The sequence below is a fragment of the Protopterus annectens genome, chromosome 16.part0 (genome assembly GCF_019279795.1).
Source record: "Protopterus annectens isolate FY-2018-M chromosome 16.part0, PAN1.0, whole genome shotgun sequence".
Lineage (NCBI taxonomy): Eukaryota > Metazoa > Chordata > Ceratodontiformes > Protopteridae > Protopterus > Protopterus annectens.
The window spans coordinates 560,175,354-560,201,904 of record NC_056750.1 but is presented as its reverse complement, the minus strand read 5'-3'; the positions used below and the strand labels follow the sequence as shown (position 1 = coordinate 560,201,904).

General features: G+C 40.3%; 1 protein-coding gene across 2 annotated transcripts in view; it reads right to left on the bottom strand.

Annotated features, from left to right (window-relative positions):
* HMCN2 (hemicentin 2) overlaps window positions 1–26,551 on the bottom strand; it is a 2,554,053-nt gene that overhangs the window by 932,344 nt on the left and 1,595,158 nt on the right. For both annotated transcript variants that reach the window (XM_044058392.1, XM_044058391.1), the window contains exons 50-52: window positions 10,492–10,665; window positions 9,860–9,973; window positions 12–157 (exon numbers count right to left, since the gene is read on the bottom strand). In XM_044058392.1, coding sequence (XP_043914327.1) covers window positions 12–157; window positions 9,860–9,973; window positions 10,492–10,665 — 434 coding nt within the window. The remainder of the gene's footprint in view (window positions 1–11; window positions 158–9,859; window positions 9,974–10,491; window positions 10,666–26,551) is intronic.

Genomic DNA, 26,551 nt, shown 5'->3' with positions numbered 1-26,551 from the left:
TAGTGTCTTACCAGTCCATCCTTGTACCAGCGTAATGTTGGGGCTGGTACAGCCCTGGAGTCGCACTGTAAAGTCAGGGTGCTGTTTATTTTCAATTTCACCTCTCTGGCACCGAAACTGTCGAGCAACTGATCACCTTTCAGAATCTGAGGGGGGACTGAAATAAAAGGCATGTGAAAACTATGTGAGATACACATACAAGTATATAAATCTCACATCACACTGTGAGTTCAATGTCTTAATTTATTCTGAATATTGTAGGAATAATTACAAAGAAGGCAACAGATGTGGAGGCCTTATATTTCTTCTCTTCAAATATTGCTCTAAAAAGCACAAGATTCAAATAGCCCTTCGTTTCATGTACTATATCTACATCTATCTGTAAGTAAGACTTATAGTTTATAACAAACATTTTATAAACACTGTTTTCTAAGTCCAATTCATCCCCTTTTTGCATGCCAGTATCAATACATTCATACATACACACACGGGTGTCATTCACTCCAATGAACCAGCTGTTAGTTGACAGAGTGAATGAAATGTGATGCAAGAGTTCCATCCAACAAAGTTCAACATTTTGCATGAATGGAACATCAACTGCATGTAGATAAGGTAAGTGTGTGTGTGTGGGCAAATTAATGCTGAAACCTTCTGATATCATAATGTGTTTGGCACCGGAGTTGGGAGTGTTTCTGTAGTGTGTATATGCATGTATATCTATATCTATATCTATATCTATATATATATATATATATATATATATATATATATATATATATATAAAAAAAATATATATATATATATATATATATATATATATATGAGAGAGAGACACACACAAACACACATTTTAAATACCGAATATGTGTAAACCATACTTTTATCCCTCTAAGACAATCAAAACTTCTACATCCTACTTCACATCAAAATAAACAAAGACTTTCCCAAAGTCACATTTACCTGCAGAAACAATTCAAACAATTATTACATTATTAACAAGCAGAATTCTTATTCAAGCAAATACTACAAAAAAAAACAAAAAAAAAACAAAAACAAACAAAAAAAAATCAGTCTACACAAGCATACTGTGTTCCAAGCTATTCATTTGACAACTTTACAATTACCTTCTGTTTGACTGACGTCTTAACTGCTTGTCTTCATTTAAACAAAAGATCAACAGCTCTCATATTCTATAAAACCATTCTTTTTCCCAAGGTCTTTAAACAAATCTGAGTAATGCTACGCCTAACTACATTACTGTGCCTATTTGCAGCACTCTGGTCCTCCATTTCAGATCACATTCACAAACTCTTCTTCATTGGATCCATAAATGCAGATAGTGTAACTAATAAATGGTCACTCTTAGAAAGATGGATCTCTGAAAATATTACAAAAATAACAGCTTAACAGAAGCCTGGCTCAAAGACTTTTCATGGATTCCACCTGAAATAAACAACTCTTTCTATTTACAGATAACAGACAAGGAAGAGAGGTTCTAGCACTAATTAAAACTGATTCTAGTCTCCCACCTTTTGACAAAAGTAATATATCCTCTGACTCTGATACTAACTGGCTATGACAACAAATAAAGCTCAGTGAACACAAAATTCATATAGCTACTATCTATTCTTCTATCTTCTTCTCTAACATTATTATAAGACACACTTGAGAAAATTATACACTACACCAAGCACAATAAACTAATATTTCTGTATGATGTAACCTACACTAAAATGATCTCAGTGTATCCTACCTCTAGATATCCGCATCCCACCCCCACCCACCATTAAGCAAACCATGGTAACAATTTCTCCAAAGCCAACTTCATGCTTCTTAAGACAGAAGTGGCGAACTTCATGACACCCATGCAGATGGACAATGCAGTTATGACTGCTGAATCCTACATAAATGCACTCTATAAGCAATTGCACGAGTGCATGGATTGTGATATACCAAACAGAACCAAGACACTATCCTCCAAAAAAAAGAAAGCCAATCTGGTGGTCCCCTGCCATAAACAAACTCTACAACAGAAGGAAGAAACTGTTGCAAAAGAGAGTAAAATCCCATGAGTGGAGGAGCTCCCTGGTCAGCCTCAGTAAGAAGCTGAGATCCCTTATAAGATCCTCCAAAGCTAGCTACGAAAACAAAATTGCCACTGATTCTAAGGGCAACCACAAAGCATTCTATAGCTATTTCAATAATCTCAATGGCAACACCCAGATCTGCTCTGAGTAACAGCACAACTGATATTGCCAACTTCCTGGCAGATAGGTTCAATGCTAACTCCCCCCCCTCCCTCTCACCACCTAAAGGGCCCATATCTATACAGGAAGAATGCAGAGTCCCTGTATTCACATCTATGCAGGTAAAAGCTGCACTCTCTAAAATGAAAAACACAGCATCCATGGGACCGGGCAACATCCCAGGCTGCGTTTTACACGAACTTCAGAACGAACTGGCTCCCCACCTAAGTACCATGTTCAATCATATTCTCACATCAGTCTTTGTGCCCACTGAATGGCGCACAGCAACAGTTATCCCACTTCATAAAGGGGGAGCCACCACTGATCCTGGGAACTATCACCCTATAGCCTGACGAGTCTGGTCTGCAAGGCCATGGAACTTATCACCATGGAACTCATAAACATAGACATTGGTAACCTCCAAACTCTGGAACCCACCCAGTTCGGATTTGTGAAAAGCAGATCATGCCTTATGAACCTGATCGACTTCTTTGAGGCAGTCACCAAAGCCGTAGACGAGGGTAAGGTGGTTCACGCAGCCTATCTTGACCTCACCAAGGCTTTCAACACCATTCCCCATTCTGGAATTATAGCTAAACTCGCTAATCTAGGTATAAATCCCTATGTCACAAGATGAGTTGCCAACTGTCTCACTTGCATAACCCACACTGTAAAAGTTGCAGACTCCAAATCTGACTTCAAACCAGTGACAAGTGGAGTACCACAGGGTTCAGTCCTGGGACCTCTCCTGTTGAAGGCCTCTGGATAATGAAATTTGCAGATAACTGCAAACTAGGAGCCATAGTAGAGTCCCCAAATGATGTGGACATCCTACAGAATGGCCTCACTGAGACAGAAGCTTGGTGTCAGAGGCATGGCCTCAAGCTCAATGCCAAAAAGCGCATTGTCATCCCCTTTGGTAAAAACTCTGTACCCATGAACTACCACATAAACTGCAGTCTACTTAATGCCAAACGTGTGATAAGAAACCTTGGGACCCAGTTGGACAGTAGTCTCTCCTTTGATAATCACATCGCCGCAGTAGTCAGGAAATCCTTCTATGTGGCACACCTCATCACAAAAGGGTTCTCATTCAGGAGTCTCTCCTTTGATAATCACATCGCCGCAGTAGTCAGGAAATCCTTCTATGTGGCACACCTCATCACAAAAGGGTTCTCATTCAGGAAAAAAGAGGTCATTGTTCCCCTCTACTAGGCACTCAATAAACCCATTATAGAGTACAACGCCCCTTTTGGAATGTACCTCACAAGACATCTGCAGCAGCTGGAAAGGCCACAGATGTACCTCACAAAGAGGATTACTGGCCTGAAACAGAGGCCTCAAACAGATGCCCTACACTGACCGTCTCAAAAAACTCCAGCTTTACTCTGTAGCATATCGCCTACTCTGAGGAAATTTCTGGCTAACATATAAAGCTATGTTAAACCCACAGCTGTTGGACATGCTACTCCTAAAAAAATCCCAATCCCTCCGAGCTACATGCTCTAGGGACCTAAACCTTGTCACCACAATAAACAGGACATGCTGGAGGGATAGATTCCTGTCCTAGAGACTTCCTATACTCTGGAACAAGCTACCCATCTATGTCAAGCAAAGTTTCTCATTAGTACTCAAGAAAAATCTTGATGAGTGGATGGGGAATAGGAAATACACCCCAAGGATCACTTCTGTGGCTTTGCTCGACAGGGGCACAGGAAATTAACTTTCTTGGGTGGCATAAGCCAGGGAACCTTGTTGGCTAGGCTTACTTAGGCCCTTGGGCCGATAGCCTAGTACCTACCTATGAACCTTTGAAGATCTTGGCAGCCTTAAACAATGTCTTCCAAATAGTTAAACATGATACCAGACAAAACAGTACTACTCAAAAGAACCCTACTAAAGATATAATGAATTTCACAAACATACTAATGTACAATCAAGTTTTATCAAATGCTGTTTATTACCACTTCCTTATAATGACATCATGGTCATTAAGTAGTTACTGAAGAGACTCAGCACTCCAGAGTGCAAGCCAAACTTGAACACAGACTGGATCAGTCATGTACCACTACATTTTCATCCATCTACAGTCTAATTTGTCTGATCAAAGACCAACCTTTCCCACTAATAAAAAGAATACAAGGATCACTTACCCTTTGGCTTAGACAATAGCTACTGAAACAAAGAGAAAGCCTGGGCTTTGTGGGGAAAAAAGATCAAAATAACTACACAAGATGTGAACAGCGCCAACATTTAAAACACAAAGCTGGCTAAACACCAAGGAAGCAAAGACAAACTATGTCACACAACAAACTTTCTGTTTAGGCAACCCAAACACTTCTATCAAGCAATAAAATTCATAGGAATTGATATGTTTCCCAAAACAGCAACTAAACAAATGCAAAATATTATATTAATTAATGATATCAACAGAATATTCTGTTCCCTCAGTTCCCAAACACAAAGCTTTGCTGAAATCTTCCATATTCCACACTGTCAGTTCCAATGTACTTGATCTTAGAATACCAGACATTTCATTTAAAAAGGATTATAAAGTTCCAAGTAAATGATCTACTTGGAAACATTGAATTACAAACTACTCACTCCAAAATTATGAACTGAATTCAGCCAAGTACTTTGTTATAATTTGTTCTTTGTAACACTACTGCTATTGATTTTCATCCCACAAGTAATATTTATCAACTAGCAAAATTCTGAAAACATTGTTTATAAAAAATTCTTGAACACATACAAACATATGACATACTAATGGATAACATGACTTTAGACCCAGCTTCTGCAGTGTTACTGGTTTATATTATTCAACTAATGGCATACAAAATACAGGTAACAAAACCCAAAGGTACTATTTTACTTGACTTAAAAAGGCCTTTGATACAGTGTGTAATTATATAAATCTAAAAAAACTAAGCAATCGCTGCTTCTCATGTGAAAGCATGCAATGGCTTCAGTGTTACCTTTCTAACTGAACATTGGGAATAAATGTCCATCAGAAACAGGTGTTCTTCAGAGAACAGAAAGTGGAGCAATTCTGTTGTCTTCATTTATAAACAATCTCACCTGGAATCTCCTGCACATTTACTGCCCCTCTTATGCAGATGACAGTGACAACTGCATAAAACTGTTTGTAAAGAAACAGATTTTTAATACACTTAGAAATGGTTAACTAGAGACAGATTGAATGTTAATAAGAATAAAACAACATTTAATACACTTCAGAATACAGCAAAAAGCAAAAGGTGAACAACACTACAAAACTAATTTGCCTAACATACACTACCTCAAACTACACAACAAAAAATTACTTGGCAAAATATTTTTGAGCAGCTGCCCTTCCATTCTCACACTGATTTACAGCTTCACAAAGTACTGAAACATCTAAGAATTATGTGCAAGCTAGAAAAGCCATTGTTATGAATGAATTACTCCCTTGAATTTGGCCTCCTTATCTTTCACACCCCTATTATAAAATTGTCATCTGCATCCAAGTCGCTGAAAACAAAACACTAAGATTTACTGGTCCATTCACCATCTACTAAATCTAACCACCCTGCACTACTGCTAACAATATATGCAGGTTTATAATTCTCATCATATAGACAACATCAATGCTAGCATTTCTGGTCTATAATCTTAGTGATTTAAACTACTTCCCAATTTTTCCTGGAAAACTCGCACACAGAAAACACCCTTTACAACCCAACAGCCTTTCTTCTCCCATCTCTTACCTTGCAAACACCCCATAATAAACTGCAGTCTCTGAATTGGTTCATTAAGTATGGGGAAAAATCTCACCTCATATAACGAACCTACTCTTTACCATAAAATTTCATTTATAATTCTACTTATTTAAACAAGCCCATTCCAAAATTCTTCTAATAGTGTCATAATGCAAACAGATTTACCCCATTTCTTGTAATCTCCTCCTTTTTTCATCTCATGTATATAATCAAATGACAACTCCTCCTCCACCCCTATATGTCCCAAATTATTCGCTATTTCTTTTCTAACCCCTCCTCTACCACTACTCTCCTAATTTTGCACTTAATACAAATCCTATCAGAATCTTCAGCACCTCAGTCTTTTCAACCATCGGTCCTTATTACTATTTCCTTGCTTAACGTCCCTATCTTTTCCAGTCTTCAAATTAAACCTGAATACAAACACTGCCACTGCACACACTTTGTAAATAGAATTTATGGATGTACAAACTCTCATTCTACTCTTTGCTTTGTTAAAGGCTTCTGCTTATTCTACTGTTGTATACATCATGCTTTCGTGTCAATACTTTGCAACTAATCTTGTTAAAATCCATGTGGATCAGGTTTCTACCTGTTAGTGAATAAATAAACTGGTTAACAGACACAGAGAGTCCCACCTTTCTGCTAAACTCCCTTACCTTTAAACTTGCACCTGAAATATATTCCTCACCACTAAAAAGCAAACTAGTTTTCAAACACTCAACTTATTCCTTGTTAAATGCCACATCAACCCAACTAATTTAACCACCACACTCAGTCTGCCCAGTTCAAAATAACATCATTATCCTGAAATAGCTTACCACATAAGATACACAGCACAAGTCTGATAAAGTTTAAGGAAGTGCTAAATTAAGACCTAAAAAAGGAAAATGAATGAACATGTTTTAGACTAAGGTTAGTACTATCCTTTATCACAAACAAATTTAGCAGCAATCTAGTTCTCCTTGGCTCATTCTTATAATGAGCGGTCTTACATTTTGTAAACCATGTGAAAAATACAAGCACTCCCTGTACCCAACATAGAGACTGCCTTCTTATCCCACTTAGTGACTTATTAAGTGACACATACTGACCTTTCACACTGTATTTTGAGTATAAAGTGTATATACTCAGTATAAATAATGTATATACATGATACACCCATCAAATAAAATGCCTTCTTATCCTTTCAGGAAAGCGTGTTTGCAATCTCTGACATTTATACAAACTTTCATTTATCAGTAATGTCACTAAACTCTGTTTAAATGTTGGATCATCTGGAAGTATCTTCTACAGGTACTCATTTGATCCAATCCCAGTTCCATATAATTACCTCTGTACAATGGTTTTGCACAGCAACTGAACTATAAACCATTTATTATCAATGTTTAAAGAAACATTACATTTTCATCCTGAATAATGCATGTCTTCATTGGTTAATGTAACAATATTTTACTGTCAATGATAATTAAAATTTTCATTACCATATCATCTTTGGATTGGGCCATGACTAAAAAGGGTCTTTGAACCAGCTCAGTTACCCAGTTAACTAACTAAACTGACTAAAGTAAACATTCTGTGATTTCTATGACTGATTTTACTTCAAACACTTGTGTTGCACATTTAAATGGAAGGTGTCCATTAGAATCATAAGCTTGTAGACTGATGTAACAACTCAAAAGAAATCTGATGTTACTGGAGCTGGTATGTTAGCTTCTGCCAAGGGATGAGCTACTATTTTTTGGACTGTCCTTTCTCTGAAGTACCTGGCAGAGTACCCCAAAATGATCCAGCTTCATTACAAGTGGGATGTGGAACATTTTTAAAACATCATGCAGGCTACTGAGAGGTGGCCTGTTGCGTTTTGTCTCTTATACATTTGCAAGTCCAATGGTATCATAAACAAGTGGTTCAAGGTTAAGCTTCATAAGATCCTAACAGATCAATAACCTAGAAAGTATTTGTGAACCTATGAATGTATAAAAGCACAATGTTAAGGTTCAAAAAGTGAATAAATAGTAAAGATCAGGTATCAGAAACCATAGAACAGTAGATAATATAAGTGACTAGACTAGAAACTTAATACGAAAGACAAATCTTGATAAGAAAATGTATAACAAGACCAACAATAATGGGGGCTCAAATTAAAATGATCATAAAAGGCGATCAGAGAAATTACAAGTAATATCTGACACCTAACTTGAGGGATAATAAAAAAGCCACGTTCAAGTACATTAGAAAAGGTAGGGACCAAAGTCTTGTGTGGGATACTCTCCCAGATAACAGTATGAAAGTTAAGGAAGAAAATAAGGTAGCAAATGTACTTGTTAACCATTTTATAAACTCTTATGAGTCAAACGGATCAAATATACAGAAAGAAAACAAAAACGAGAAGGGCAGTCTGGTAATCACAGAAGAATACGTAAACAAACATCTGGATAACCTAGATTATGTCAAGGCATATGGAAAAATAGCATTGCAAACAGGGACATAAGGATATGTTCTAGCCAAACCTTTAGAAAATTATTTACATGATTAGTTATAACAGGCCAAAGTACCTGAGAGTTGTAAATCTGAAATACCTAAACCACTAGACAAGGGAAAATGCCATGAAAACTGTGTGACTAATTAGAGACATGTAAGTCTATTTAATACAGTCGAGGTTATTGAAAAATAGCATTAATAAGTATTTATGCTTTTATTAAAGTATAAAATAACTTGCTTGAAGAACTGGAAAGTATGATAGTGTATAATTATATACATATGTATGTATAAATTCTTTGATAGAGTGAATAACTTTAAAATGTGGTTGAGTGTTCTAGTCACTGAACGTTGAAGATATTGGAAGAAAGATCTAATGCATGCAGGTAAGATGTGTGTGAGTTTGGGATTCTAATGCCAAAGCTTTCATATACACTGAATGTTTTGACATGAGAGTGAGAGTGTTTGAGTGTTTGCAGGTTAGGGTTAGAGTAAAGGCTATGTAAAAGGATAGATTTAGTGTTGTGCATTTGTTTTGAAACGTGGTATATGTCCAACTGTCTTGTTTAGTGGTAGAGTTACAGAAAGGGGTTTTCTTATGTAAGGTGGAGGGTTAGGGGTAGCATACATTAGGAAGGTGGAGCTTGGTTGCATAATAAAAAAAATGTAAGTCACTGCTATCACACACTTAGAAATTACACCTAAAGTGATTTTCTCTGGGAGACAGTGATTAGAGACTTCAACAGGGAGCTGAACTCAGTTACGTAGAACCCCATTGACTTGTACATTAATGAGGTGCATGGGCACCAGTAGGAGAACTTATTAGGTAGTGCCAGTACAACAACATTCTTCTCAGATATCTATCATTATCTCTACTGAGTCCATACAGAGCTGCATCCTTATGCTGTGAAGCTAAGGAAAGCACATTCATTGTGCATTCTTCACCATTCATTGAATGGCAAGGATACCCATTGTCCTCCATGAGACATTATAGAACATGGCACACTGACTTCACTTATTCAGAAGTCTAATTCTTCTCTGTGGAGCTTGTTCAGTACAATTTTGATTCTGACTAGATGACACTCTTTGAAGGTGATACATAATAAAGGGTCATTTCTAACAAATTTAGTGATGGTAGCATGAGGGAAGTCTGTTCATTAACATCAGTTTCAGTACCAGATATAAGGTCAGAAACAAATATAACTAAACAAAATTCATTAAACTGTCTAGATCTTGTTTGTACCATAACCAAGAAATACATACTTCCTTCAAATATACTCAAAGATAATGCATTGTTAAAATTCTACAGGAGAAACCAATTCTACTAATTCTGATTTATTTACATGCACTTATTCTACCATTTGCACTTACTGAAGACCTTCACTTCATAGTTCTTCACAGCTTCTCCAGCTACATTTGTAACTATGCAGGTGTACCTTCCAGCATCCTCTTCCTGGGCATTCAGGATCTGCAGTCCTCTTCCCCCTTAGGAAAAACCGGACAAACATTAAAATATTCATGCTGGAATATTACAAAAATGAAAGTGATAGTTATTATGAAACCTGACAGGTAAAGCTTCAGCATAAAAGATACATAAATATGTTTGTGCCATCCATGTTTGCTGCATCTGTATGGTTAGAAATATCATGTCTAAAACAATGGATGGACTATGTAAAAGTATTTGATATGGACATAAATGCTTCTGTCTTCTAGTTTCCCAAAAGATAGCAGTTGGGCCAGTATCCTAGCATAATTACCTAGTCAAAGGTAAACTAAAGCAGACATGCTTAAAATATAACAGTCACTTGAGAATTTCAAGATTACCATACATTTATCTAAAGGACAAGTTATGAAGGTTGTGTTCCATCTGCAACAGTTAAACTACTAAAGTTTTCCTTCTGATTCATCAAACTTTAGTTAGGGAATTAATCTAACGTAATTCATTGTACCTTGCTTTATATCAGTCAAGATTAACTTCAAAAAGAACATTCCACTTAAGTTACCTGGAAGAATGCGTATGTTTCTAGAAGCCAGGAAGGGAGAACCATCTTTTAGCCAGGTGACAGTAGGGGGAGGGTAGGCTAAAGCTTCACAAATCAGGGATGTTGGGTTATTGAGGATCACAACAACATCTTCTGTAGCATCATCCTGAGTCACACCAGGTATTGTAGGGCTTACTGCAAAAAGACAATTAGGAAGAATATTTTCTTTGTCTATAGGGTATTTACTAGTAAGTTAATTCTTAGTCAGACATAAACAGTATAACAGAACTCTATAGGTTATGATATCAATTTTTTATATCTGTAATTGCTTAAAACAGGTGGCATGTACAGTTTCATCTGAAATTCAGCACAACTAAGACTGTTTCAAATGAAATTAATTTGGTTCCAAATATCCATGAATCAAAATGATAAATTGGTAATTCTGTGTAATTCTGAAAAGAAAGAGAGAGATAAATGAATTAATCTGTTAAACATAACACTGGCAATGTGAATTTATCACTTTATTAAAAAGGAAATTATACAATGACTCCTCTAAAATGTGCACGCTGATTGGCCAGCCCAACCAGCGTGCCCGTTGTAAATCCCTCAATATACTAACGGAAAAAGGTCTGGTCGCCCGGACTTTTTCTGTTAGTATAAAACACTGTCTCGCTATGTTAAAAGAGTTTAACATAGCGACACAGGTTTAAAAAAAGCAACGCAGATCTCCGTTGCTTTTTTTAAAGCTGTCTCGCTATGTTAAACTCCTTTAACATAGCGACACAGTGTGTAAAAAGCAACGGGGATCTTGCGATCTCTGTTGCTTTTTTTTTAACCTGTCTCGCTATGTTAAATGAGTTTAACATAGTGAGACAGCTTTAAAATAAGCAACGGAGATCTCCGTTGCTTATTTTAAAGCTGTCTCATATGTTAAACCCATTTAACATAGCGAGATAAAAGCAACGGAGATCTTGCGTTCTCCGTTGCTTTTGCACACTCTGATGTACTGCATAGGCATCGCAGTACATCAGAACTGACTGAACACCAGACAGCTGCGGAAGGGCAGCAAAGAGGCATATACAATGCCATTATTTAAGAAAAGTAATTATTTCTTTTCTTAAATAATGTCATTAATAATAGCAATAACCACTTCTGGGTGTGGGTAATGCTGGATTTACCCACGGTTGTCTTTGTTTGGTCCCTCGGGCTTCACCTTCGGGACCAGACCACGCCAACCGTGGGTAAATCCAGCATTACCCACACCCAGGCGTGTTATTGCTATAATATTTACCCAGATGAGAAAGAGACAGAAAAAAAGGATGAAAAGTAGGAAGGAAGAGAGCACTGGAGTTTACCAGACAGAAATGAGCGGGAAAGTACAGCTGTGCACACTTACCGTAAATGTAGATGTCCGAGTGTATTCACTGTTGCAGTCATCACATTTGGGTAATCCTGCTGGCAGGTTGCCCTCAGTCGGCCTGAATTTCAAAGTCGCGGGTCCTGTGTCGGCTGCTGTCACCCCTTCCCTGACAACAGGTCATCAGGGGTATAAAAGAAGCAGCCAACGCCATTTTCTTCAGTTTTTCTTGCCCCAGATGTCAGGTGCCCTTTGAAAGGGTTGCCAATATATATATATATATATATATATATATATATATATATATATATATATAAATACATGCACCAATAAAAACTTAACTTTCATCTACAAGCAAATGCACCACAGAGGTAGTATAAATCAGAGAAGGAAAGATAAGTTCCAGCAGAAAAAAGGGAGTTGACGAGTGGGTAACCTGGACTGCAACAGTGAATACACTCGAACATCTACATTTATGGTAAGTGTACACAACTGTACTATGTTTTTCATGTTTCACTGTTGCAGTCATTACATTTGGGTAGAGTCCCAAAGATAAGGTTGGGAGGCTGGAGGTAAACAGCAGTAGTGGCTATGAGGCCCTACAGAACTGCAGTGGCGAAGCCTGCCCTGGATTTAGAGTAAAGTGGCAGATGATAGTGCTTTGTAAAGGTGCGCACTGAACTCCAAGTAGCAGCCTCTAAAATGTCTTTGGTTGGTTCTCCCCTGAGAAAGGCTGCTGAAGTGGCTGCAGCTCTGGCTGAATGTGGCCTAATGCCCTCAGGCACTGGCTTGCCATGGTGAAAATAGAAGAAACAAATGCAGTGGCCTATCCACTTTGAAATAGTCTGCTTTGTGATAGCCTTTCCTTGTGATCCTGCAGCATATGCCACTAGTAACTGGGATTGGATCAAATTAGTACCTGTAGAATCTAAGCTGTCTGTGTACGTCCAGTGAATGCAGAATTCTCTCCCCCTTATTCTGTGGGTTTGGATAAAAAGTTGGCAGATAAATAGTCTGGTTAAGAGCCACACTAGACACTATCTTAGGCATAAATGTTGGGTTTGTCCTCAGGGAAACCCTGTCTGGATAAAACATGATAAAAAGTTCTACAGCCATGAGTGCCTGTAGCTCTGAAACTCATCTTGCAGAAGTTATTGCTAAGGAGCAGAGCTGTTTTCCAAGATAAAAACTTTATATCAGCAGTAGCAGCTGGCTCAAAAGGAGGCAGGGTGAGTTTTTCCAAGACATAGTTGAGGTCCCATGCAGGTATTGGAGGCTTGGAGGCCTTAAATTTTTGGCTCCTCTGAGGTACTGCTTTAATAGAGGATGAGAAAAGATTGGTGGCTCTGTATTGTAATGAGCCGAAATGGCAGAGGCATGAATTTTAATGGATGAAAAAGATAGGCCTTTGTCCAGCATCTCAGTTAAGTATCGTAAAATCTGAGGAATATTTGGTACAGCTGTATCAGATCCTTGTGCCTGGTTCCAAGCACAGAATCTCTTCCATTTTCCAGCATAAGATTTTCTAGTACTAGGCCTTCTGGCTTCCAAAATGACATCCATCACAACTTTACTGAGAGGTGTGTTTTGTATGATTACATTATCCGCCATGCTGCCAGGTTTAAAGTCCTGAGCTGGCTGTGCAGGATCTAATTGTTTTGCTGGGATAGTAGATGGGGTATTTGAGGTAAGGTCCAAGCTGGGCATTGAGACAAGTTCCTTAGGATTGGATACCAGTACTGGCGGGCCCAGCCTGGGGGCAATCAGTATCATCTTTGGCTTCTCCTGTCTGACTTTTAGGAGTACCTTGGGGAGGAGAGGCAGTGGAGGAAAGGCATATACTGATAGGTTTTTCCAGCTGAAAGATAGGGCGCCCACTTTCCATGCTTGTCTGTGATACGTCCTTGTGCAGAATCTTTTTAGTTGGTAGTTACGAGGGGAGGCAAATAGATCTATGTCCGGGCATCCCCATTTCCTTGTTATGCTGAAGACTCATGGATCCAGCTTCCACTCGTGGGAATCCATGAGGTTTCTGCTTAGTTCGTCTGCCAAAGTATTTTCCTTTCCTGGCAGGAATTGTGCCTGCAGATGTACTTGGTAAGTCAAAGCTGTGTCCCACAAAGTCATGGCTAGTCTGCAAAGGGGGTAAGAATGTGTGCCCCCCTGCTTGTTTATATACCACATGATCATGGTATTGTCTGTCTTTATCAGTAGTTGTCCCGGATGAAGTAGGTCCTTGAAGGCTGTCAGAGCATTTTGAACAGCTAGCATCTCTTTTTGATTGATATGTAAATGCATTTGGTTTGAGGACCATGTGCCCTGAATGCATCTTCCTGCCATGTGGGCCCACCAGGCATAATCTGATGCATCCATTGTTAGTGTCTGCCTGACTGGGGGTAATGTGAATGGCTGTCCCTTGTTCTGGTGACAAGCCTTCACCCACCATCGAAACTCCTGTTGCAGGCAGGGAATGAGAGTAATCATTGTTTCCAGGCTGTGGCAGTGTTGAGTCCAAAAATGTTTTAGGTACCATTGAAGTTTCCTCATATGGAATTAGTAGGATGCAGGATGCCATGAAGCCCAAAGCCTGTAGAATTTTTCTTGCAGATAACTGGGCCTTTGTTGCCAAAATTTTGAAATAGGTAGTCAGTTGCCTTTGTTTGTCTGGCGTGAGATAAGCCATCTGGGCAGTTGTATTTAAGCTTGCACCCAGGAATAGTATCTCTTGAGAGGGTACTAGTTTTGATTTCTTTTCGTTGACTGTGTACCCTAGGCATGTTAGAAGTCTTTTTACAAATGCCAGATGCTGTAGAAGCATGTCCTTGTTCTCTGCTTGAATTAGACAGTCGTCCAAGTAAGGATATATCTGTATTCCTCTTTGTCTGCAGAATGCAATTACTGGTGCCAGGCACTTTGTGAGGACCCTGGGTGCAGTAGATAAGCCAAAGGGCAGTGCAGAGAATTGGTAATGCTTTGAGCCAGCCTTGAAACTGAGGTATCTTTTGCATGATAGTCTGATTGGGACATGCAGGTATGCCTCTTTTAGGTCTAAAGTCACAAGCCAAGCGTTTTTGCCCAGCATGGGCAGAAGCTGCTGCAAAGTCAACATTTTGAATTTTGGTATATCCAGGAATGTTTTCAGAATAGATAGGTCCAGTATTGGTCTCCATGCTTTGTCCTTTCTGGGTACCAAGAAAAGTCTTGAGTAAAATCCTTGTCCCTGCTCTTGCTCTGGTACTTGTTGAATGGCCCCCATGTCCATGAGGGATGAGACTTGTTTTTGTGCCTCTGCCCATTGATTTTTTGGCAGATCTGGTCAGCCGCTTGCCTTTGGCAGGGTATGGAAATGGAACTTGTAGCCTTGTGACACTATATTTAGAACCCACTTGTCCTGGGTTATAATGTGCCAATTTTGAGAAAAAAGTGCTAATTTCCCCCCAAGGGTGCTGCCAGGAGATATGTGCTTGGTGCAGGCAGGGGGAAGTCATTGGGACTGTTTCCTGTATAGTTGTGATTTGTCTTCTCCAACTTTGGAGGTAGGAGCACCCCATTGCTTTGACCTGTATGAATTTTGGGCCTGGGATCTGCCTCTAGGGCATCTGGATCAGCCCCTTTGAGGTCTGTCTGACACAAGAAAGGACCAATTCTTTGTAGGCCAGTGTCTACTAAACGTAGGTGGCTGTACTTGTAAAAAAATCTTTGACAGTTTGCATAGATTTAGCTTTGTCCTCCATTTTCTTTAACACCTCTTCTGCCTTAATACCAAACAAAGTATCATGCTGTAAAGGTGCATCTAATAATTTAACTTTGACATCATCAGGCAGATGTTGTTCCTTTAACAAGCATGCCTTCTAATTACAGAACCCGTAACTGCGGCCCTGCAGGAGGCCTCCAAAGAATCAAAACCACATTGCAAAGTATGTTTTCCAACTTGTTCAGCTGCATGCAATAAATCATGCATTTCCTTGTTTTCTGCACATTCAGAGTTTAACAACATTTTCTGTTTAGGCAATACCATGACATGTTGCTGATATTTGAGCATATGGAACTGACAGTTTAAGGTCCTTATAGCCAAGGTAGCAGATGTGTAAACCTTTTTTCCCATCTATCCAGTGCCCTAGAATTTCTGTCAGAGGCTGTAGGGTTTTTTGCAGCGGAAGCCTTAACTCCTTTGAGACCCTGTGAAATAGTTTCTGGGTCTGCAGAAGGATTTTTAAAAATGAATTTATGAGAGTCAGGAACCCTGTAATATTTGTCAGGCTTAACAGGAGAAGGAGGTAAGGAGTCAGGGGTAAGACTAGACTCTGAAAACACATCATCTACAATGTCTAACACAGGTGGAATGGCTAGAGGCCTGTGTTGAGGCAGTAAAAGGAAATCCCTGAGCCTCTTTTTAGATTCTGAAAAATCTTGGCTCTCCCAGTGGAAATGCTCCCTCATGGTATGCAAGGATTCCCCAAAAGAATAGTCCTCTGGAGGAGAAGCTGAAGGTATAGATTCTTCAGCATCAGAATCCACATGGGGGGAAGAGAATATTCCTGATCAGAAGAGGACTCAGAGGAAATATCAACCTGATCTGAAGATTCATAGTCAGTCTCTTGCCTACGCCTCTTATCAGGAGGGGGATGGGAACCCCTGATCAAGGTAATCAAGTCTTCGTCCATTTTGAGCATCTGTGTTTTGGGCATAGCGGCCTGTCCACGTGGCTCTTGAGTTTGTTTCTTTGCTTTAGAAGGTGCTTTAGTCTTTGCCTTTGAAGCTGAAGTCAGTTTAATGTAAAGATGTTAAGGTCTGAATACAGCCTCAGAAGCCGGTGCCTGTTCAGTGGCTCCGGACCCATCTGAGGGAATAGTATCCGAGGCTCCAATACCTTGAGTTTCCAGCGGCATGGCCGACTCCATGTGGGAGTCAGTAGCGACCTTCAACTCTAAATTAGTAGGTGTCAGGGGCTGCGAAAGCACTTCACTGAGAACCGGTGAACCGGTGACTGGCTTAGGAGAAGCTTCGTCATCGGTTTTGGACCTCGGTTGTTTATCTCTCTCCTTTTCTTTGCGTTTTTTGTGAACTCCGGTAGTCTGATGGCTATCCGACTACATTTCTGGATAATTAAACCGGCGTCCAAAACAGTTTAAAGCAAAATCATACCAACGCTTAATAGTGCGTTGGTTAAATCTAGCACAAAACCTACAACCAGAAACGTTGTGATCAGGGCCTAGGCAAGGAATACAGTAAGAATGAAAGTCCTTATGAGGTATTTGCTTTCCACAAGAAATACAATTATTTACTTTTTCTGACATCGGTCTGGAGCAAGAAAAAAGTTTCCCCAACGGGGTACTTAACTTTATTGAAGACTTCGGATCTGAAATTCGAACACGAAAATCTCAGGAGTCGGCCGATCGGCACTTGTGAACTGCTTCTGCTTTGGGTACTGTGTGGCAAGAAAGACTGAAGAAAATGGCGTCAGCTGCTTCTTTTATACCCCTGACGACCTGACGTCAGGGAAGGGGTGACAGCAGCCGACGCAGGACCCATGACTTTGAAATTCAGGCCAGTTGAGGGCAACCTGCCAGCAGGATTACCCAAATGTAATGACTGCAACAGTGAAACACGAAGAACATCAGTGGTAATGGTAATGGAGAACAAAAGAAAAGTTTACGAAAGAAATTTCCATTTTTGGGACACCACTTCCAATATCAGGACTAGATAGGTTAGGTAGGCACCAATGGGACGTAGGGTTGAAACAGGGCACATGATGAAAAATGGAAAGGTAGCAGAATGGCAAGAAGTAGGTGAGGGGAGGAGTGAATAACTGTGACATATTAGAAAGGATGGATAACCTACTTGGCCCCACCTACAAGCTAAGTGCAAGCAAGGCATGACTGACAAGTGCAGGGAGGAGACTGTGTTGTTAGAGAAAAGGAGGAAGGGACACTATATGACATCATAACAATATCCTACAACTGCTACAAGTAACTGCATCACAAAATCATGCATATTCCTGCAGTAGAGCTTAGGTGAAGCCAGTAAAGAACTGCCACCTCACCCTATTATCAAAATCAATATATTAGGTAAAGTAGAATTTTGAAGGGTGTCAAAAAAGAGATCAGAAAACTCAGCAGTACAGAAGTCAGTGGAAGGCAGGACAGGGAACCTGCTGCTAAGGGGTTTAAGCATGAGGCTAAGCCACCAAAAGACCCATCCCATACAAGGCTGAGGACGGCAGACTGGGAACAGGAATGGAATGGTCCAAAAATATTGGGGTGTGGTCAATAAGGACACATGCCTAGAAGAGGAAGCCTCCAAGCTTTAATAGTAATAGTGATAGAAGGGCATGTAATATGCAGAAAGTACAGTTTTGTACCTACCATAAATGTAGATGTCCGATAGGAATGCATCTGCAGTCCTTACAAATGGGTTGTCCTGTCGTCAGGCAGCCCTTCTGTCGGCCGGATTCCAAAGTCTGGGTCTGGCCTCGGCTGGTGTCGCACTTCACCCAACGTCATAGCTGCAGTTATTCGGGTATAAAGGCATCAGCCGACGCCATTTTCCTCAGTGTTTCTTGCCCCAGATGCCAGGTGCCCTCTAGGAAGGCTAAATTTGGATAAATGCAAATGATTCCAAATAGCAGAAAGCAAACAAAAAATAAGCATGTATGTACATATATACAAACAAATACACCATAATAGATTCCCCCAGCTAGCTACAAGATGGGCAAATACTCTAGGAGTACCACAGAGGGGAAGGAGGGCGGGTAATCCTGACTGCAGATGCATTCCTATCGGACATCTACATTTATGGTAGGTACAAAACTGTACTATGTCCTTCAAGAATGCATCTGCAGTCCTTACAAATGCGTAGAATACCATAGCCAAACTGGGGGAGGAGGAGAAATAAAATTATGGTGTAGTTAAGATCCCTTGCAAAACAGCAGTGGCAAAACCTGCTCGGGATCTAGAGTATAAAGGTAGATTATAATGCTTGGCAAATGTATGCACGGAGCTCCAAGTAGCAGCCTCTAAAATGCCTTTGGTAGCCACTCCTCGTAGAAAAGCTGTGGTAGTGGCTGTAGCCCTTGTAGAGTGAGGCCTGATGTTTTCTGGAGTTTTCTTCCCATGGTAGGAGTAACAAAATCTAATGCAATTTCCTATCCACTTAGAGATTGTCTGTTTTGAAATTGCTTTTCCTTCCATTCCTGTTGCATATGCTACCATTAGCTGGTCAGTTTTTCTATTGCCCTTGGTCCTGTCCAGGTATTAGCGTAATTGTCTATGCACATCCAAGGTATGCAACAGTTTTTCTCCCCTGTTCTGTGGGTTGGGGAAGAATGTAGGTAGGTGGATAGCCTGATTCAAAGATACTCTGGAGACCACCTTAGGCATAAAAGTAGGATTTGTTCTCATGGACACTCTATCTTGATGGAAGATCAGGAAGGGTTGCACTGCCATTAATGTAGCTCAGATACCCTTCTTGCTGAAGTGATTGCCAGCAGGAAAGCAGTTTTCCATGATAAGTATTGTAATTCTGCTGATGCTGCTGGTTCGAAAGGAGGGAGTGTCAATTTTTCTAGCACAAAGTTCAAGTCCCATGCTGGCAATGGTGGCTTCCTAGGTGGTTTTACATTTTTAATTCCTCTCAGAAACTGCCTGAGCAGAGGATGTGAGAAGACTGGAGGATCCAAGTCGTATTCTGCTGAAATAGCTGATGCATGAATCTTAATGGAAGAACAGGACAGGCCTTTGTGGAAGAGCTCTGCCAAGTATTCCAGGATGTTGCCTATGTTTACCAGTGACACATTCTCTCCTTTTGCAGTACTCCAAATGAAATATCTTTTCCATTTTGCTGAATAATTTTTTCTTGTTGAGGGTCTGCGAGCCTCCAAGATAATGTCTTTAACCCTTTGGGATAAATTTGGGTTATTAGTTCTTATGCAATGTTCCAGGCAGTCAGCTGCAGTGTTTTCAGGTTTGGATGCAGGGTGTTGTAGTTGTTCTGTGTTAACAGCAAGGGAACAAGGGGTAGGGGTCATATTTGTTCCCGAGACATGCTCCTCAGTAATGGGTACCAGTGTTGTCTTGGCCAGTCTGGAGCTATCAGAATGATCCTTGGACGGTCCTCTTTGATCTTCAATAGCACTTTGTGCATCAAAGGAAGTGGTGGGAATGCATATGCTATCAGGTTTTTCCAACTGAAAGATAGGGAGTCCACCTTCCAAGCAAGTGGGTGGTACGTCCTTGTGAAGAATTTCTTTAGTTGGTGATTGCGTGGGGATGCAAATAAGTCTATTTGTGGGAGTCCCCATTTTCTTGTAATGGTTCTGAAGATGTCCGGATGTAGCATCCATTCGTGGGCATCCGTGGTAGTTCTGCTTAGTATGTCTGCTAGAATGTTTTCTTTTCCTGGTACAAAAATTGCTTGTAACTGAATGTTGTAGCTCAGGGCCACATTCCAGAGGTCCATTGCCATCCGGCATAGAGGGTACGAATGTGTGCCTCCCTGTTTGTTGATGTACCACATAACTGTGGTGTTGTCTGTCCTTATCAACAGTTGACCCTGTCGAAGAAATGGTCTGAATGTCTGAATTGCCAGTTTTACTGCCAGCATTTCCTTTTGATTTATGTGTAGGTGCAGCTGGTCTTGAGTCCATAAACCTTGTATGCACTTGTCCAGCATGTGGGCCCCCCAACCGAGGTCTGAGGCATCCGTTGTGATGGTTTGGCTTGGTTGAGTGTTGTGGAAGGGCAATCCTTTGTTTGATTGACAGGCCTGAGCCCACCATTGGAATTCTTGCTTCAGGCATGGAATTATTGGAATTTGGGTTTCTAGGCTGTGCTTGTGCTGAGACCATAAATTCCTTAGGTACCACTGTAACTTTCTCATATGCAGTCTGGCATGTGGAACCAATATTATGCAGGATGCCATGAAACCCAAGGCTTGCAGGACTTTTCTTGCTGTTAGATGGTTCTGCTTTGTTAATGCCAAGAAGTAGAGAGGGAGTTGTTCCTGTTTTTCCACTGTTAGGAATGCCATTTGTTTCGATGTGTCCAGCTCTGCACCCAAAAAGGTTATCCTTTGGGATGGTATCAGCCTTGACTTTTTTATATTGACTGTGTATCCCAGGGCTTGTAGTAGGTAAATGACCCTTTTCAAGTCTTCTGCTAGCTTGTTTTTGTTGTCCGCTTGTTTAGAGCTTCTGCCTTTTGATTTGGAGGTAGGTTTGGCATTCCTCTCTTCCCTGGTAGAGTATGGAAGTGAAACCTGTAACCTTGGTCTATTGTCTGCAAAATCCACTTGTCTCTTGTGATGTAATGCCAGTGTGGCTGCACCTCGCTGGTTGTTACCCTGCCACTGGCGTCCCCTGTAGGCACTCCTGGATTGACTTCTGCCTCTTGAACGCCTATTCCTGCCTCTCTGAGGTCTGGAGGAGTCTGGAAAGGACCAATTCTTGGAGGGCCAATTCCTGCTAAACCTTGGAGGTTGGACCTGTAAGAAATCTTTCACTGTTTGGACAGATTTTGCCTTCTCTTCCATCTTCTTCAGCACCTGTTGTGCAGGAGAGCCAAACAAATTAATCTTGTCCATGGGAGCATCCAGTAGTTTTGATTTGACATGGTCTGGTAAGGCCTGCTCTTTTAACCATGCATGTCTTCTGATAACTGTGCCAGTCATGGCTGATCTAAAGGAAGCCTCCAGTGCATCATAGCCGCATTTTAAGGAATGGTTACTGACTTGCTGAATGTTATGTACCATTTCCTGAACAGATTTTTTGTCTAATGGTTCATCCAAGGACAGTTTTTTGGTTAACTGGTCTAGCATAAATTCTTGATACTGGATCATGTGGAATTGACAGTTCAAGGCCCTAGCTGAAAGAGTAGCAGAAGTGTAAACTTTTTTACCCCATCTCTCTAAGGACCTGGATTCCCTTTCAGAGGGGAGGGGGTTTTTGGCAGAGGTAGCTGCTACAGCCTTAGGACCCTGTGAGATAGTCTCGGGATCTGCAAAAGGAGCCTTATACAAATGGTAATGCGTGTCCGGGACCCTGTAGTACCTATCGGGCTTAGCAGGGGCTGGAGGTAGAGAATCAGGAGCAGTACAAGCATCAATAAATGCATCATCTACAACAGAGAGAACTGGAGGTATGGCTAAAGGCCTATGTTGTGGTAAATGCAGAAAAGTTCTAAGTCTTTTTCTAGAGTCTGAAAAATCCTGGCCCTGCCACTGAAATTGTTCCCTCATAGCATGCAAGGTTTCCCCAAAGGAAAATTCCTCAGGCGGAGAGGCAGAAGGAATGGACTCTTCAGCATAAGAGTCTTCATAAGGGGAGAAAGGAGCCTCTGGAGGGTTTGTATTATCTGAATCATCAGAGGAATCATCTGTAGAAACTGGCTCAGGGGGCTCTGCTCTAGGCCTCTTCTCTGGAGGTGGGTGAGAGGCCCTGTCTGGGTGAGGTTGGGATCCCCGGATTAAAGAAATGAGATCCTCTGCTAGACTCAGCATTTGTGAACTGGAGCTAGGCCTGAGAGAGGGGGTCTTAGCAGGCACAGATTTAGTACTTTTAGCTGCTTTAGCCCTGGCAAAGGCCTTAATGGACATGGATGCAGGTGGCCTAGCAGCTCCACGTGCAGGGGTAGAAATATCCAAGGGGATAGTGTCAGATAATTCCTGAGAAACTGCAAGAGTAGGTGGGATTTCGGAAGCCGATTCCACCAGGTTGGAAGAGGCCTCGGTAGGAGGTAAGTTTTCGGCTGAAGGAAGAACCGCTTGCTCGGTTTCAGCGAAACCAAGACGCTCGCGGTTGGCTTAACTGCGGTTTCGGCCAAAACCACGGACCGCGAGTGTCGGTCCTTGTCCTTGCGCTTTTTAGATATTTGCGTAGTCGGAGGATCCGACGGCATAATGTAAGCAAAATCGGAGCCGAAAAACTCCTCAGCAAATTCCGACTGACGTCTAAGCGTCCGTCGGTTAAAAGAAGCACAGGGTAGACAAGCTGCTACGTCGTGGTCTGGGCCTAAACAAGGTAAGCAGTAAGAGTGGAAATCTTTATGAGGTATTTGTTTCCCACAAGTTAAACAGTTATTCACTTTTTCTGACATCGGCTGAGGCAAGAAAGAGTCCCCAACGGGGTACTTAGCTTTTTAGAAGTCTTCGGTAGTAGTAGAAGTATTCGGTAGTAGTAATCTCTGGTTCTGACCGACCGGCACTTGCGAACAGCTTCTGCTTCGGGCGCCACGCGGCAAGAAAGACTGAGGAAAATGGCATCGGCTGATGCCTTTATACCCGAATAACTGCAGCTATGACGTCGGGTGAAGTGCGACACCAGCCGAGGCCAGACCCAGACTTTGGAATCCGGCCGACCGAAGGGCTGCCTGACGACAGGACAACCCATTTGTAAGGACTGCAGATGCATCCTTGAAGGACATCTGTACCTCTGAAAAATTCTAACAAGTGCTATGAATACTGACAACTGATGGATTGTAACAAAAGTGTGAAATTCAAATAGAATTATGTAACTGTGGTAATCAATTCCAGCTTCTGCTGCTGAGAATAAAACCAGGTTAAACAAATCAATGTTCTGTTTATCTGGAGAGACAGGGCAGGATTGTGAACAAAGGAAAGCTGTGATTAAGAAAGTAAAAGAAACTGAACACAAGTGTAAGTAGCAGTGTGCCAAACAAGTTTGCTGACATATAGCTATGAAGGAGAAGAAATTATTTTATCACACGCAGAATGAGGCAGAGTACCAGGCATTGTTCTTCCTCTGATTTTACTTAATATCTGACACCAAATAAACAGAAGAGCACATTCAACAAATATTTTAGGAGGAAGACACACTGACTAGAAGTGCCTGACAGCAGGTTTAGGTTATTAAATTAATGTGTATGATGAGAATTCAGCAGGAGGTTGAGGTTATTAAACTGCTGTGTACTATTAAACTCCAGCACTTAGTTTTGCCTGGCTGGATACTTCCCAGAATTAAGGCTATGAGTTCACAGCAAGCTTCATCCATCATTGCTGGGCTTGATTCAGTCTGTACTAATGTAAAATATGAGTGTAAGGAAGTCCTTCAGTCAGCTACTGCTCCTAGACTACTGTGAGAAAGAAGCACATGTCCTGCTGTGCTCCAGTAACAGACAGACATAAACCATAAAATAAAAAAAAACTTTCATTAAAATAGCTGACTGCCTTGCATCAGTGGCAATTTGTAATCATTACATTTATAATATTTACAGCTTAATTTACTGTACTCCTAATTCGAGCATGTAACCTAATGAAAGTGTGCCATAATTACTCTTTATATAGTGCATGGAGGGTAGTGAATACACACTGATATCCAGAAAAAGACAACTCAATTAAACACTTTTATGGCACGAGACCAGAGCTTATCAAATATTAAGCAGCCACTACTTCACTTGTTAAGACTGGGTATCAAACTAGGCAGTTAAATCCACTAATACTGACTAGCAAACAACAGCGACAGAATAAAAAACAGATTTATTACTGCATGCTGTCTGTGGTGGTAATGTGTGACTGACTTTCTGGAACATTAGTATGTGTGTTACTACCTTCCTGACAACTCTAAGTATTTTATGGCTTTGAAGGCTGGCAAAACACAACTTTTTTCTCTTGTAACTAGTAAGTACATGGCACAGATAAAGCTCCATGCACTACAACCAATTATTATCAGGTCTCTGATCATAACTATTTATTATGTGTTCTTGACATGAGTGCCAAGATTAACCTGAGAACAAAGCTCTTGAGGTGAATTTCTTGGTACCCATGTCTCAAACACATAATAAGCTGGTTATGATCAGCACCTCACTCATAATCCTATATTGTACATTTTAGATTCTGCAAAAGAGTGATAAGGAAAAACAGGACATAAATTGCAGTGATTATAAATACTGCTTACTCAAGAAATTTAATGAAGTATCAGGCAATATAGTTATGTGAAACAAACACAAAACTGCATTACCTTAAAAAAAGACTGAATTAAATACTAGTCTGTCATCCATAGTAAACTCTGTTGAATCAGAAACTGCACCTTGGAAGAAGCTAAAAAAATCCTTTAAGCAAGAACTAAATACTAAATTACGGAAAGCAACAGACTGATTAGAAAAACAGGCCAGGTCAAAAAGTTATATTGCTGAAGAAATTTTCCTTTATTGTAGAACATCTGAAATATACATAAAAATTTTTCAGTGCCTTAGAACAAGGAAAATTGCTTCACTTTAGGCTTTCATCATAGTGTATCCTTGTAGTAGAGTTTAAATTGAAATTCATTCAAGCTCCTACCAATGGAAGCGTACTTAGCACCAGATCTCATTATCATATTATGATAACAAGTCTGACACTGCTATCATACCTGCTTATTTAGATTTCTTTATGAATCACGGTTCATTACCAAGGTGGAACAGACTGTAGTACAGGACATCTCTGTACAAAAGTATGCAAAACTTTATTTTCAACACAAATATCATCTATTGTAACGTGCTGCATTGTCATACAACAGAGCACATTATAACAGCTGGTGGGCTGAGGTGGACAGGAGAATATGGCTGAGTTGGACAATGTATTCTTGTACATAATTCATAGACATAAGCATACTTCTATATAGCCCTATAAAGGACCAAGATCCATTTCTATGAGTCGCGATCCAGGATTATGGCATACTAAACAGAGTGCTTACAGAGATTAAACAGAATGAGTAGGAACAGAAGGGTTAACCCTAATTTATTCACACAGTCTAAATTTCAATTTTTGGATCATATCTGCAAAATAGCAGTTTGAAAATTAACACAGTAACTATATTCAAATTATCAAACTTTTGTAGTTTAAAAAAGGCAATGTTATTACTGTAATGATGATGCATTTGCAAAATGAGTCTGCTTGGTTTGGTTCCTGCATGGCTTACAGAGTAAAAGTCCACTTTGGTTAAGACTTTTAAGTACATGGTCCTATTTATTTTTTTCCATTCACTAGTTTTTAATCTCAAGCACTACTTCAGTAGAGACTGTACATATATATAGCGTGTGTGTGTGTGTGTGTGTGTGTGTGTGTGTGCGCGCGTGCACATCTCCCTCTCTCTCTATCCCTGCTAATTATATACACAAATTCTACAGTGGCAAAAGGAGCAAAACTCCAATCTCCACTGTACCATGATTCTGCACAATCGAGGTCTTTGTTGTTCGACCTTCCAGGTTTTCGATGTTCCAAGTTCTGCCTTTAGATGTTCGCTCTTGTAAGCTTTCATCCTTCTGATAGGGAGATATATATATATATATATATAGACACACGCACATATATTTAAATATATATATTCACACACGCACACAGTTACATGATTACATACACACAACACACATACTTGCACAGGTACATTATGAATATATATGTGCTTCTGCAGTTCAGTCTAAAAGTTATGTGAATTTTTAGAATCTGTACGCCTCTTTACAAAGACTTTTGACATACATATTTGCAAACTGACCAGTTTATTGTCCCTTAAGGACTGATTTACCTATCACAAGTGTACCGCACTCAAAAACTTTACCAATTAAAACAGAAATCTCTAAAATCCACTCTAATGTCCCTTTTGTCTTGCCGTGCACAGTTTGTGATGATGCTTTGTCATCCTCTGCACTACAGTTCTTAAACATCTTCCTCTTTATAAATTACAACCAATAAACTGAGTAAACTCATTCAGAATTTGCTTTTAATACCCATACCTTG